General features: G+C 39.3%; 1 protein-coding gene across 4 annotated transcripts in view; it reads left to right on the top strand.

The window, feature by feature from the left end:
• SEMA4G (semaphorin 4G) overlaps positions 1–13,764 on the top strand; it is a 109,223-nt gene that overhangs the window by 39,159 nt on the left and 56,300 nt on the right. For all 4 annotated transcript variants that reach the window (XM_007424932.4, XM_025164587.2, XM_015887515.3 and 1 more), the window contains one exon: positions 6,403–6,645. In XM_007424932.4, coding sequence (XP_007424994.1) covers positions 6,525–6,645 — 121 coding nt within the window. In that variant the 5' untranslated portion in view covers positions 6,403–6,524. The remainder of the gene's footprint in view (positions 1–6,402; positions 6,646–13,764) is intronic.

The following is a 13,764-nucleotide window of genomic DNA, read 5'->3' as shown; positions in this document are numbered from 1 at the left end:
TAATGATGAGGGATGCCAGAGGTTATACTTCAACACCTGGAGGGACCCAGGTTCCCTGCCTTGGTTCTGCAAAATGCTTATAGCCTATGTCTGCCCATCTGAACAATCAAAAAACATAATTGGCCTTCATCTCCAGGGGATTACTCTTCTCAAGCATGAAGCTGTTGGCCTCATCTGGCCATAGCTAAGAATTCATTCTTTGCTGGTAGGAAAGAAAGAATTGATAATTTGATACTTTGTTTATATTGCAGTTGTTTATGAGATGGTCCTTGCTTGATTAGCACTCAGACCAACAGTGCTATAGTGACTTTCTGGTCATACTCATTTTTTAAAGTCATAAATTGATGTAAAAAACAAAATGATAAGACAAATAAGAAAACCTCCACACCTTATTCCAGCCTCCCTCCATCTTCTTTATTATGTTCTAATCTGTCCATAGCAAATACCTTAGAGTAAGGTCATAGAATTGCAGAAGGGAGCTTCTTTGTTAGAAGTTGGAGATGAGCTAGTTCTTCCATTCATTTTTCTCTTCCCAAGCTCCTTAGTGTTTGAGAATTATAACCCCCAAGAGCAGCAGTGTCCTTGGATGTGTGTGTCAAATAGACAAGTTCAAAGCCCCACCCCTTTGTATGTGCATATGACTTTGCAATGGTACAATTGCCATCTTGCCTGTTTTGACCCCGTCCCCACCTATGTATACTACTGCCCTAGAGTAAGGTGGGCAAACTTTTTCTCCTGTCAAGAACATTCCCACTGAGTAATTTTCTAGGGCCGCATGCCAGTGTTGGATAAATCATCCAACTAATATCTTACCAATTTTACTTTCTCTTTTGGTTTCTGAACTTTGTTTCCTTTTCCCCCTACACGATAAACTTTTGGAATTAACAGCTCTTGATGACTATCAACCATACTATCCTTCTGAACCGTCTGATACGATTAATGTTTTGTGGTAGTTCCGGTCCTTCCTGTTGAGCTGTGTCCAGAAAGTGGTGTTGAGAGATTGCTATTTAACATCTAGTTTTTGAACTAAGGTTCTATTTTGTCCCCATGCTGTTGAATATCTAAATGAAAGTGCTGCTGAAGATCATTTGGAGTTTTTAAGAGGGGTGCCATTAGTATGCTGATAATGTCCAATCCTTCTGTTTCATACCATCTAACTCCAAGAAAGCAATCAGTGCCCTTCAACGTTGTCTGAACTTTATAAAGGGCTAGAAGAGGAAGAACAAAAATAATTTAAGATAAGATAAAGGTGGTGATGATCAATAAGAAACTGGACTTGGGGATGAAGGTTTAGACTTTTTGGATAGGGGTTGTACTACCCTTAAAAGAGCAGGTTTACAGTCTGGGAGAACTATTAGATCCTCAGTTGTCACTGGAGGGCAGGTGGGAGCTATGGCAAGGAGTATATTTTAAAAATTCCAGCTACTGTGCCAGCTTCTATAGTTCCTTACTGGTTTGGAAATATATTCCACTCTTGGTTATATACCTTATTGATACATTAAAAATGTCAGGAACTAGCAAGTTAAGCTGTTAGCTGGTGCAAGGTATGGGAATAGTGGCGCTGAAGATTGGCCCTGGTTGCTAATTGCAGGTACAGTTTAAAATGTTGGTATGGACCCCTAAAATGCTAGATGGTTTAGAGCCTAGCCTTCTGTACATCTGTTAAGACATTTGGTTCTGCAGGCAGGGTCTTCTGAAGGTGCCCTACTGTCAGAACTTGTGTATCTGGTATGCAGGAAAAGGCTTTATCCTGGGTTACTCCCAGACTGTGGAATGCACTCCTCAGTAATTGCATTTGACTCCCACTCTCTTCTAGCCAAGACATTTTTATTTTGCCAGGCTTTTAATCGTTCATTGGTGGCTGCATTCGTGTTAGCTTATATTTCTAAAAGCTTCCTTTAGTATCCCATAGTTTATTTATGTTAAGCTTGAATGCTGAAATTGTCTAGAAAGATATAATAATCTGTGAGTTAGACTGGATTACACTGGATTACAGGTTGCTTTGTGTTGCCTTAGAGAGCCAGGCTCAAAAGTAAGCTTTTTTCATATTCTTCCCCTCTTATTTGGTATCCTGTCTGTACCATTAGATGGGAGCAATAGTGAAGCCTTACTTGATTCTTTATTGAAACTGAGTTGCATGGATCCAGACTTGAATTACATAAATTCCTGATCATTAGCGTTAGGTTTTGCACAGAGCACTCAATCTAATTCCTCAGTCATTTGAATAGCAACTGGTTTATCACTTTCCATAAATTAATTTGGGGATCACCTTAATAGTTATATTCTCATGACAAGATCTTAGCTAAGTGATACTTAATCTGTTACCATCCAAATGTACTAGCTTTACAGTGTCCAGAATTCCTTTGGTCACGCTAGCCAGGAATTCTGAAAGTTGTCTTGGCGACACTTCTGGAAGGCACCCAAATAGAAATGCTGTTTTAGTCTAGTACAACCTGCTTTTTGTTTAAGGACAGGGTGTTGGGGTTAGATTTGTCTTTTGCCTGTTGGTTTCTGCAAAATATATAAGGAGAATGAATCTTCAGCAAATTTTTATCTGGAATTCTCTGGTAGTATATATAACGTTAATGAGTTTGTTCATAGCCGCTGTATCACACCATTAGTGAATACCATTATGTCATCGAAAGCTTCAGCGGAGTCTTCTAGCTTTTAAGCTATGAATAACTTCTCAGCTTTTAGCTTGTTCATTAGAAATGCTTTAATATTGAAGAAAAATCTCTTTGGTTTTCATTTGCCATTTAAGTTTTGTGTGCTTGGCCTAGCAATGTCTTTTTGATGAAATTTCAGCTTTATTGCAAACAGTCTGTACCTTTTTATGAAAGTGCTTCTGGTTCTGGAAGGCCAAAACTGGGTCTTTATATCACTCCAGTGCTATGTGTTGTGCCTATTTAACCAGAGACTTAGGAAGTGTAGAAACAAATGCTGGTTTACACTTTTTATTTTCCACTTCACAGCTAAAAGCACCAGCGCACAGGTACATATGCATACCTATTTGACTAAGTTTATCTGGCCAGGATAGGTTTGCATTACAGAATAAATTGAGGCAGGGTGGCCATCATGCACTGTATCTCTTTCTGTCTGATGTCTCTAAGATGTTATAGTTCCCATTGACTTTTATAACTTCCGGAAAGGCACTCTTCTATTGCCTTTCCATTTGAGTATCATTGCTTCGTTCAGTCCTTCATGTTTTGGGAGCTATCAGAGTGGTACATACAGTCCACTTTCCCTTCAGCGCTCAGAGCAGAGAGATTCAGATGTTTCATTAGGTCATGCCCCGATGTACAGTACTTTACGTGACTTCCACCACCACCCTCTTGGGGAGGGGCGAAATTTCTCTGTTTTTACACAGTGAATATCCTGTCTGGTGCTTTCAGTTAGATTGACCACCAGGAAGCACTGTGTGACTGTTTTTGTCCTTAATGGGATTCCTCAGATGTGGGTAGATATTATAGTATATACATTATATCCTTGTTTGGGGAGCTATCTCTTCTTTGGGGAATTTCTTCATGTTTTGAGAACCATCTGTGGTTGTTTCTTAGTAATCTTCATTCTGGTAGTTTTCCACATGGTGTATATTCTTAAATGTTTCAGAACAAACCTTTCTTCTTCTATGGTTTCCTTTGAGTGAGCGTTATATATTCCATTTTTCATTCACAACATCACACAAATACAGTACATGACACAAGGTGTGCATGTGTATCTACAAGAACCAAACAGCTACAAACTAATGCGTATGATAATAACATAGCAATGCTGGTAACGATATGTCATACTTCTCTGTATCCTGCTGTATTACAGTTCTCTTATTTGGAGGAGTACCCTGAGGCAGTCTGCTAAAACAATAGTTATAGTATACATTCCTGGATAACAAATATACTGTTCTTTTTGTATGATCAGTATTTTTCTTGTGGATATGATAATACCATTGTTCAAATCAGGGGCTGCCATAACATTTTTGTTCATTTGGCAAGCTTCTAATACATCTGCTTTCCATGCTAGTAGCCTTATAGTGTAGCACAGTGTTTCTCAACCCTAGCAATTTTAAGATGTGTGGTCTTAAAGTAGCCAAGGTTCAGAAACACAGGTGTAGCACTTCTCCAATAATCTGTGTATCAAAGAAGTATATTGCCAAAATTTCAGGGGAAAAAAATGTCTAAATTTAGTTCCCTTTCCTTGGGCATTGCAAGTGGATCCCCAGTTAAATTCTCTCTGGCTGTGCTCCTAACAATTATGTGGAGAAAATTAGTAAAATCAGAAGACAGTTTAGGGGATTAGAAGGGAAGAATAGTCTTTTGAGTATTCCTCAGAGTAAAACAAAATCCCAAACAAAAACAGAACAAAAGCAAATGTGGCTGAAAGTAAACAAAAAGCAAAATCAAGCAATTATCTTGCTTCTTTCCTTGCTTTGTTAGTTTATTGTTGCAGGACATTTTTAATGAATAGGAGAATTCAAAATAATAACATTCTCATCATGAGGCCATATAATAAATGTTACCAAGTTTTTAGCTGCTTCTGTAAACTAGGGCATGCCTGTCACATTTTTCCTATGACAAAAGAGATCACTAGAAAACTGAACTGCCATTAAGTAATGTTTTGGTTTCTTTTGTAGTTTTTAAACAAACCCCATTTTGGGGAGATTATTTTCATAAAGTTCCCTCCCCCCCCCCCGAATCCTATTAGATTGAAGCTGAATGTGCACTATAATTACTTGAAGAGAAGAAGATAAGAAATTTGGTGTTTGGATCTGTTTGGAAGATTAGAAAGGACTCTAAATCTGTGTGATTCAAAGCAGAGCATCTACAGAACTTTCACCCACACATCCATGCAGCAGAAAGTCTGAAGAAAACACTTCATTTGACTCAAGGAAAATAAACCAAGTTAAAAATAAACCAAGAGTTACATAGGTTTCCCATAGGGATACCTACCTCTGATTTAGAATTCACTTTTTGCTATGGATTTGGGAGACTGCAGAGTTCATCAGTGGATGTCCAGTGGTTTCTTATACCTGAGAGGTCCTTCCAAATTGTTCTCAGTCTCATCTTCTTCCCAGTGCAATATGGAAGCAATAATGCCAACCTGTCTTACAAGGTCATTAAAAGTATATTTCTTATATCAGTTTTAATACTAAAAATACCAAGTATTAAGAGTAGTAAGTAACTGAAGTGCTGAGCTACATCAGAATTTTATTCCTTTCTAGCAATAAATCTGAAATGAAATAAACAATTGCTATTATTGTTCATATTATTGTATCATATTAAAGCACTAATAAAATAAGGCATAAAAATGCAAAAATGCAAATGTGTCTTCTCAGTATTTTCACTTAAGCAATCTCCAGGTTTGTGTTTAGGCATTTTAGTGCCTTATATACAATCCTTAAACAAAGGAGTTGTTCACAATTAGCTTGTTTTTCTCCAGATTTTTTAATTTATATAACATAGGGTATTTAATAATTCAGCTGTATTTTCTAACTGAAGCTGTAATGTCACTGCAGTAAAAGAGCTAATTTCTGTAACATTCAAGAACTGGCCTTGGAGAATCCAATGCATTTCATGTATTTGTTTGTGGCACTGGGATTTAATGAGGGCAATTTTCAGATCTAGGAAAGAAAAAGAGTTTTTAAAACATCTTGCTAGGACTACGTTGTCAGTGACTTTTCAGAGCACCAATACAATTTTCCACATGTGACACATTGGTTGACAACTGAAGAATGACTGCCTGAAATGATGAGGAAAAAATATACTGTAGGACAAAACTGAATACTACCGAGTCTTAATACAGAATATTAGGTGGGGCAGGAATGAGGAACAACCTAACAGGGATGTAGAGGAGAGACATTGCTTGATCTACAGGTACAGTGACCGTATGTCCTTTATTATAAAGGACAGTCTTTTATTTCAGAAAGCTGTCCTTTAGATTTATTTAATTTAATTATTTATTTTCTTGGTTTTGCCCTTGAATTTTCCTTTGTAAAGCAAAGTTATAAACATAAACAATTAATTTTTAAAAAATCCTTATGAACCTCTTTCAGATCTGCCCCTTTTTCAGGTTTGTCCTTTATCTTTTCCAAGAAAATATGGCCACTGTATCTACAAATCAAGTTGTAGTCATATAGAAGCCAAGGATATACCATGCAAAGTACTCAGGCTATCATTTGTATCTTTCCATTTTGAGAAGTTGGAGGGCAAATTCAATCAGCTGTGCAACTCCACATATTCAGATGCATCAGCCCATAGCTAGGCTGAATGATGTTTACCTTTTAAAAGATACTGGTTAATTTTATAGCAAATGTTTGACTTGAGAGATGCCATCTCTAGATTAGACACATTATATTAGTGCTGGAATGTTGCTTTATTTTTTTTTTAAAGCTTTCATTTTGTATTTCAGGATTTTCTTCGCAAGCTGTGATGACACATGTAGAATCGACAGGAAACTTCCAAGCATCTAAGGCAAATTTGTAGAAAAGGGCTGTCTTGCCCTGTGAGCAGCAGCCTTGGTTGACCAAGAAAATGAGAGAGAATGTGCTGTTTTATCTGATGGGTCTCTCTGTGGCCACAGTAATGGGATATCCTTCCAGGCTGTCTTCTGCGGATTTGGATGCCACCCCCCGTATAACAATTGTCTATAACGGTAAAGGAAGTCTCCTGGTTTTCTGGAACTAGTGAACTGCTAATTTGGATGCATCTTGAATGCATATGAAGAATATTATGGAGTGTGTGTGTGTGTGTAAATATTTAAAATGCATGTATACTCCATGTTGTCATTGTATAAGCAAATTTCTGGATTCTCTGTCTTTCTTATACATTCCTTTGTGACACTTTCAAGGCTAACACGTTTAATTTTGTAGGCATGTTGTAACAGTCTGTTTGGTGACTGTATTTAAAACAAAGAAGAAAAAAATGTTCTTTATTTTTGGTAACTCTGCTTGCTATGAATTATAAAGCCCATGGAATTCAAGGTACCCAAATTATTGTCCTCTGTATTGTTTTCATAGCCTGCTTTCTTGAAGTTGGGCAGAAGGATTGATAATCCAGGGCCCCTATAGCTCTGATTATTCTCCAATAAACAAATTCTAATGTGAAGCAAATCCTAAAAGGCAAACTCTGCAAACCATCTTCCAAACATGGCTGTGGCAGACACTCTAGTATCTTGTAATATGTAGGATGTTTGTTTTGACATCTTCAAATCTTTTGAAATAATTGTTGCAAACACTTTGCTGTCTGTTCCAAGTTTCAAATATGGCCTCCTCAGAAATGGGATATGGGTTAGCCAGTTTTGATTATAGGAAGCTGACCAGGCTAGCTCTTATCTCTCAGTCCTTCACCAATCAGAGATCCGTGTGTGGAAATACAGAGTGAATTAGATTGTTATGAACACAGTAAATGAATTTATTAAACAGTTATTCCATAGCTTCTTGAATTTTGCTGATAGGGAAGAGCCAATAGAATTATTTAGAGGTTCTTGCTTTGTTTATTATTTTAATGCTAAAGTGATAATAGTTGCCTTGTAGTTTTGAATCTGTTCTGTCATATGTGCTTTGACAAATGCTGATAGTAGGAAGTCAGGTTTTTGTCTTTGAGGTGTTATCGAAAATGATATACTGTAACTCTGCACAAGAGAGATGGAAGGAAAAGAATGCTGAGTTATCTAAGTCCTTTCAGTTTGAAAAAGTTGTTTGTTTATAATCACTCTTACTTTTTAATGTCCGTGTGGAAAGGTTTTATGTTGCATCTGAGTATTACATATGCTGTGTAGTCTCTGATTTCTGATATCAGTTATGGAGTACCTCACTTGACCTTTTGATGGTAGAAGTGTGATTTGCTACTGTTGATCCAGAACCTTCACACTTCTGTGATACTGTAACTTAATGGATTTCTGAGACCATACCAAAGAGACAGTTGGTTTTGTGAGGCTGAAAACAATGAAGGGCAGATGTACATTGGTGATTAGCATGAGTTTGGAGAAACTATTAATATTAATGTGGAGAGAGTGCACTATGGTGTGAATGAATGATATAATAATGGCAATGCGCTGATTCCTTTCATCTGTTATATTCAATGGCTCTGTAAACTGGAGTGTAGGAAAACCCAAAATATTAAATAACTTTTACGTTATGTTTAATATTTTAACTATCAGTTTTGTTACCTTCAGTGAAATGTATTGTTCCATCTTGAAATAATCAGTCATACTTTGGATAGGCCCCACCCTATGTGGCCCAAAGCAGTTGACTGATTGTCAAGGACCTCACTTCTGTCGCAACCAAAGGATACCAGATTGGGAAACTCTTCCCTAAATGAACCGTAGATACTGGCTTGTTCAACCATTCAGTGTGTTATCTTACAGAGTGCTTATACAGAAGAAAAGTTCCCTTTTGAGAGGCCCCAGTTAGGTTTGTTGCCCTTAGAATGGTTCCTTGTTTTACTATGGAACAGAGGTGGAGAGGAAATCCTGCTTTAAGAGCTGTGTGAGAGCTGCCATTGATGATTACATGCCAGGTTGAAGCTGTCAGCACTGCTATCTTTCGCCTCAACATGCATGTCTGATTATATCAGCATCTTGGTACAAATCCCCAGGCTCCACTTTCCTGGGAATCTGCATGCATTAGAAACGCATGATCAGAAGTTTCCTCATGACGGCAAGGGAAAGGGGGGAAGAGTTTTGTTTGGTTTGCATGTGCTGCCTTGCCCACAGCTATGTTTTACGTTGGCTGCCTCTGGGTGGTACCCGGCTTAGAAGGTTGAATTTGTCAATCCCAACAATAGAATTGTTTAATAATGCTAAAACTTTGAATAATCTCTGTTCTCTCCTGTTTAAGCTTTGAGAGAACAAACAGCAAAGTGAGGCCAATCAACAGTCTATAAATCATGTCACAGAAACCAAAAGCAATGAGTCCGAAGGACAGGAGCAAAGACTAAATCAGTAGCTACTCCAGAGGTCAGCAACCAAGCCAGGACACAAGTTTAACAACAGTGTGAGCAACAGGCAGTGTCCAAAAATGCTATGAGTTCAGGCACAAAGAGGACCAGGCTCAAGCACTGAGAAACCAGGGGCAGGCTAAGAGCTTCACGGGCCTCCGAATGCCGTGCTGCATCCTCTGAAACTCTTTCAGGTAACCTACAACAGACCAGAAAAGGTTTCTAAGAATTTGAAGCAGAAAACTATAATACAAGCCTTAGAACAGACCTAACAGTTTTAAACCCAAGCAGCCAACCTCTCCCTTAAAAGAAACCCAGAAAACAAATGGGCATAGCTTCATTTTGCATTATTACCATATCCCACTACAGCCCAAAAATGTTAAGTGCATCCTCCAAGCACATAAGATTGCTTTCTTCCACCATTTCTGTTACAGCAGAACAGCAAGACTGTTATATTGGCTGAGTTTGCCTAACCTGTTCAACTAGGCTAAAATGGGCTTGAGTAATTTGTGATTCAGTGTGTTGTGGGAACCCAGCAAGAGTCTCATTATATGGTATGATCCAGGCCATCCAATTAAGCCAAAACTGCATGTTATATGAACATAGGAGCTGAATTACTGTATGTTAATCTGGGTTGCATGTTGTATGTGAACACAGGCATTATTTCATCCAAGGTCTGCTTTATAGTAAAGACTGTACCCCCAAAGCTTCATTCAACACTATTAAGACTATCCACCTAGAAGGAATGTGCAGGATCAAGGACTTGCTCTTGAGGAGTCCTTCGTTGCAGCCAAACTCTCTTGCAGCTCTCTGCCTATGACCTTGAATCCTGAGCTGCCTGCATTCCTGAAGGTTCTGAAGGATCTGCTACTCTGGGTAAGGCATAGCAGAGGATGGGCCAGGCACAGCCTCATGTGCAGGTCGTGGGCTCCTTTGCCCTTTGAACTCTGTCTCATTAGAGATAACTCCTTCAAGGAATTTATGTCACCAGTGAAAACAACAACACCCTTTTGTGCAGGTCTTGCTGAAGCTGCTGAATACAGGACTTACAGTATGGGCAATACATTGGAATTGTTTTTGTCTATGCATTCAATGTCCAAGATGGAACTTTCATGCAAACCTTTAGTATCAAAAAGATGCCAGGAAAGCAGTTTTTGTTCCACAATCAAAGAAACAGGAAGTGGGGAACAATGAAGTTGCTGGGAGGATAGAAAAAAATGTGGGCTTTTGGAATTTTTTGATGTATGCTAAGATAGTGGAAAGGGTTGTGAAAATGGAAGCACTGAAGGTGAGGAAATCATCCATAGGAAAGGGATGAGGAAAAGTATAAACCTTAAACATCTCCTGCCTCTCTGGCCACAGATGTCTATTCCACAACTTTCAACAATTACCTGAATGCTTTCATGCATTCCTCTGTTTTTGTGAGGTCTGTATGGTTATTTTAAAAAATGAATGAAATAGTGTTTTAGGCTACAGAACTTTCTCTGAGCCTTGAATGTTATTCCAGGGGTTGCACTACTAAGAGCAAGGAGAATCAGATGAAGAAGTGGACAAGGACAGGGTCAAACATAAATTTGCTTTAATTTAACTTACACTTAGCTGAAGCTTATTTAATTAAATACAATGAATATGTATAGTAAATATGTATAGAATAGTATTTACCTTTTGTCACATTAAAATTCCAGTTTGGAAGGAAGTTCCCAACTTTAGACAGGCCCGGGAGCTGTAATCAAGACGTTTGCATAAAATCCTGTCTCTCTGTGTGTTGCGTGTATAGTGTGTGTGTGTGTGTTACTCCCCTGATATAGGGCAAGAAATGCAATTTAGTATTTGCCTGGAGGCTGTGGGTGCCTGGAGGCTGTGGGGGCCTGGATGGGGGACAACAGGCTTCAGCTGAACCCTGGTAAGACGGAGTGGCTGTGGATACAGGGAGCCTCAAGATCTAGGACCTTGTCATCTTTGGTTCTTGACGGGGTTGCACTACCCCAGACAGACCCGGTGCATAATCTGGGGGTTCTCCTAGACTCACGACTCCTGCTCGAAGAGCAGGTGGCAGTCGTGGCCAGGAGGGCCTTTGCACGACTTCGTGTTGTGCGGCAGTTACGCCCCTTCCTGGATCAGGGGGACCTCCGCACGGTCACTCATGCCCTGGTCACCTCTGGGTTGGACTACTGTAATGCGCTCTATATGGGGCTACCCTTGAAGAGTATCCGGAAGCTACAGCTGGTGCAGAATGCGGCGGCGTGGACAGTTCTTAATGCCCCTAGGAGGGCACATATAACACTGCTGTTGCGCGAGCTGCATTGGTTACCAGTTTGTTTCCGGGTCCAATTCAAGGTGTTGGTCATCACCTTTAAAGCCCTTCATGGCACGGGACCAGGTTATCTGAGGAACCGCCTCGCCCTGGTCACTTCAGCCCGTTCCACTCGGTCCAGCAGAAGGGGCAGGTTGCAGACCCCACCGGTCAGGGAATTTCGATTGGTGGGGTCTAGGCAGAGAGCCTTTTCTGCTGCAGCGCCCGCCCTATGGAACATCCTGCCTCCTGAGGTCCAGTGTGCCCCCTCCCTCATGGCCTTCAGGAAAGGTATTCAATCCTGGCTTTGCCGGAAGGCCTGGGGGCCAGAGGGGGGCCCGCACCTGTGGAGATGGGTGGTGGGATGATGGGTTGCCCCCCCCAGCATCTTACAAATTTTTATAGGGCCAAAATTAGAGGTGGTTTTTTAGGGTATTTTTAATATGTTTTTAAATTATTTATAGTTTTTAGCCATCTTGGAGAGAATTGTATTTCTTCTTTTTTATTGTGAGCCGCCCAGAGTCACCCGTGGGGGAGATGGGCGGCATACAAGCCAAACAAACAAACAAACAAATAAATAAATCCAGTTCCACAGTGACAAAGTTAATAAAAATATTACAAGAACCAGGTGGCCTGCAGCTGAAACTAGAAGATATCTGAAGATTGAGGAAGGTGGTGTTAATGCAATGAACCATTGGCCAATTTTGCTAGTGGAATCTTAGATTTTCTAATGGTGTTTTGGTTGGAATTGAATTGCCCTCTAAGGAGCTGCTCTGAATGAATAACAGACTCATTTTCCTAAAAACAGCATCTCATTAATCTATAATTGCTATACTGAAGATTGCAGAAGTTCTGTCCCTGTTCTTCCTGTGAATTGTTAAGGCTTCTTGGGATATTGCACATAAGGAAATGATGGCTTGTGTTCATAATGTTTGACAGTTCCTACATCAAGGTGTTCCACTAGTTTCAGTTGACTTGGGATTCCACAGAAAGTTTCACACAAAGGTGGCATAATCTCCATGCAATAGTCCTGTAGATATTAAGCTGTCAGGATCCAGACTATGTATTTCCAGATTGGTATGAAAGATGCTTCTGACTCACTGGGGTTCAACATGCTCCAATCATGCTACAGTGGCATAGGATTCATTCTTGTAGAGGTAATGTTCAGATAATATATGTATCTACATTGAAATTGGTTGTGCTCTTGACTATTGGCCATGCTGTTTTTTCTCCAGCATATTTACCTATGGCAGTGCTGGTCAGGTTTCAAGCTTTTTTGTGGTAAATAGGAGATGGTCATTTTTTGTAGTACTGCCTTGAAAGGACAACAGAGGAAGCAAAAGAAGATTTAGGCAAGATGAAGGTAAGGAAGTGCAGGGCAACTGGCATGGCACAGGAATGCATATTAGAGGCCAGATCATGCAGGGACACAGTCTGAGTTCAAAATTGCAGCAAGACATTATGAGCTTTGTTTGATTTTGACTTAGCATAATATGTGAACCTGCATAATGCCAATCATACTTTATGATTCAGTGTTGTGTGTGAAACAGACCACTATTGCTTGATTAACAAGCCATGGTTAAAAATAGAGATTCAAACCTTTGATGGCTTACACTTTCTAAATAATTGTGGTAATGAATGCTATTTTGTGCTGAAGATGGCTGCAATTTAAACTTGTTTTTTTTTTAAAGCAAGAGAGAGAGAATGCTGTCTATTTTTTCCCAAGGGCTTAGATGCATAAAGATCAATAAGCTGTTCCTGAGATTTCTGGAGATCAGGAAAGTGTAACCATGTTACTATCATTAATACCTGGGATGAATTTGTTCCAGATGGATGCTTTACCAGAAATACTGTACATCTTAAACCTCACAATTGGGAAGGAAGAAAGCTATCCGAATTGAAAACTGCTGAACTACCCTTCTGTTTTTCTACTCCTTGCAAAATTACAACTTCCGAAGCCTCTTCTGCTTCTTTTATGTTTATGCAATGAAAAATCTGTGCTGAATTAATTAAGAGCTTAGAAGATATATTGGTCCTGGTTGGGAAACTAGAGTGGTTGATAGGTGTTTGTTTCTACTGCATCCCTCTGTGAGAAGACAAATGCACCTGTTCACTTGATTGGTTGAATTAATTTGCCATCTGTTTGGGCTTGACCAGTAGAGGTACTAGTAGAGGATCTTTTTTGTGACTGACATAGATACCAAAGGCAATTTTCTGGGCCTGAACAGCCAGGGAAAGCAAGTAATTCTTGCTTTCTTCCTTTAGCCTACAATACATCCACATAACAAATATGCCAAGGGACAAAATAGTCTTCTTGGGAAATGAAGCCAGTGGATTTCTGTAAATCTTTCATATACAGTACTGCGCAAAAGTTTTAGGCAGGTGTGAAAAAATGCTGTAAAGTAAGAATGCTTTCAAAAATATATATTGTAATTGTTTATGTTTATCAATTTACAAAATGCAAAGTGAGTGAACAGAAGAAAACCCAAATCAAATCAATATTTGGTGTGACCACCCTTGGCCTTCAAAACAGCATCAATT

This window comes from Python bivittatus, unplaced genomic scaffold, assembly GCF_059951505.1.
Source record: "Python bivittatus isolate LINGU-HERP-01145 unplaced genomic scaffold, Pbiv_v1 ctg000980_np1212, whole genome shotgun sequence".
NCBI classification, from domain to species: domain Eukaryota; kingdom Metazoa; phylum Chordata; class Lepidosauria; order Squamata; family Pythonidae; genus Python; species Python bivittatus.
Note: the sequence above shows the minus strand (reverse complement) of the source record. Positions and strands in the feature narration are given on the sequence as shown.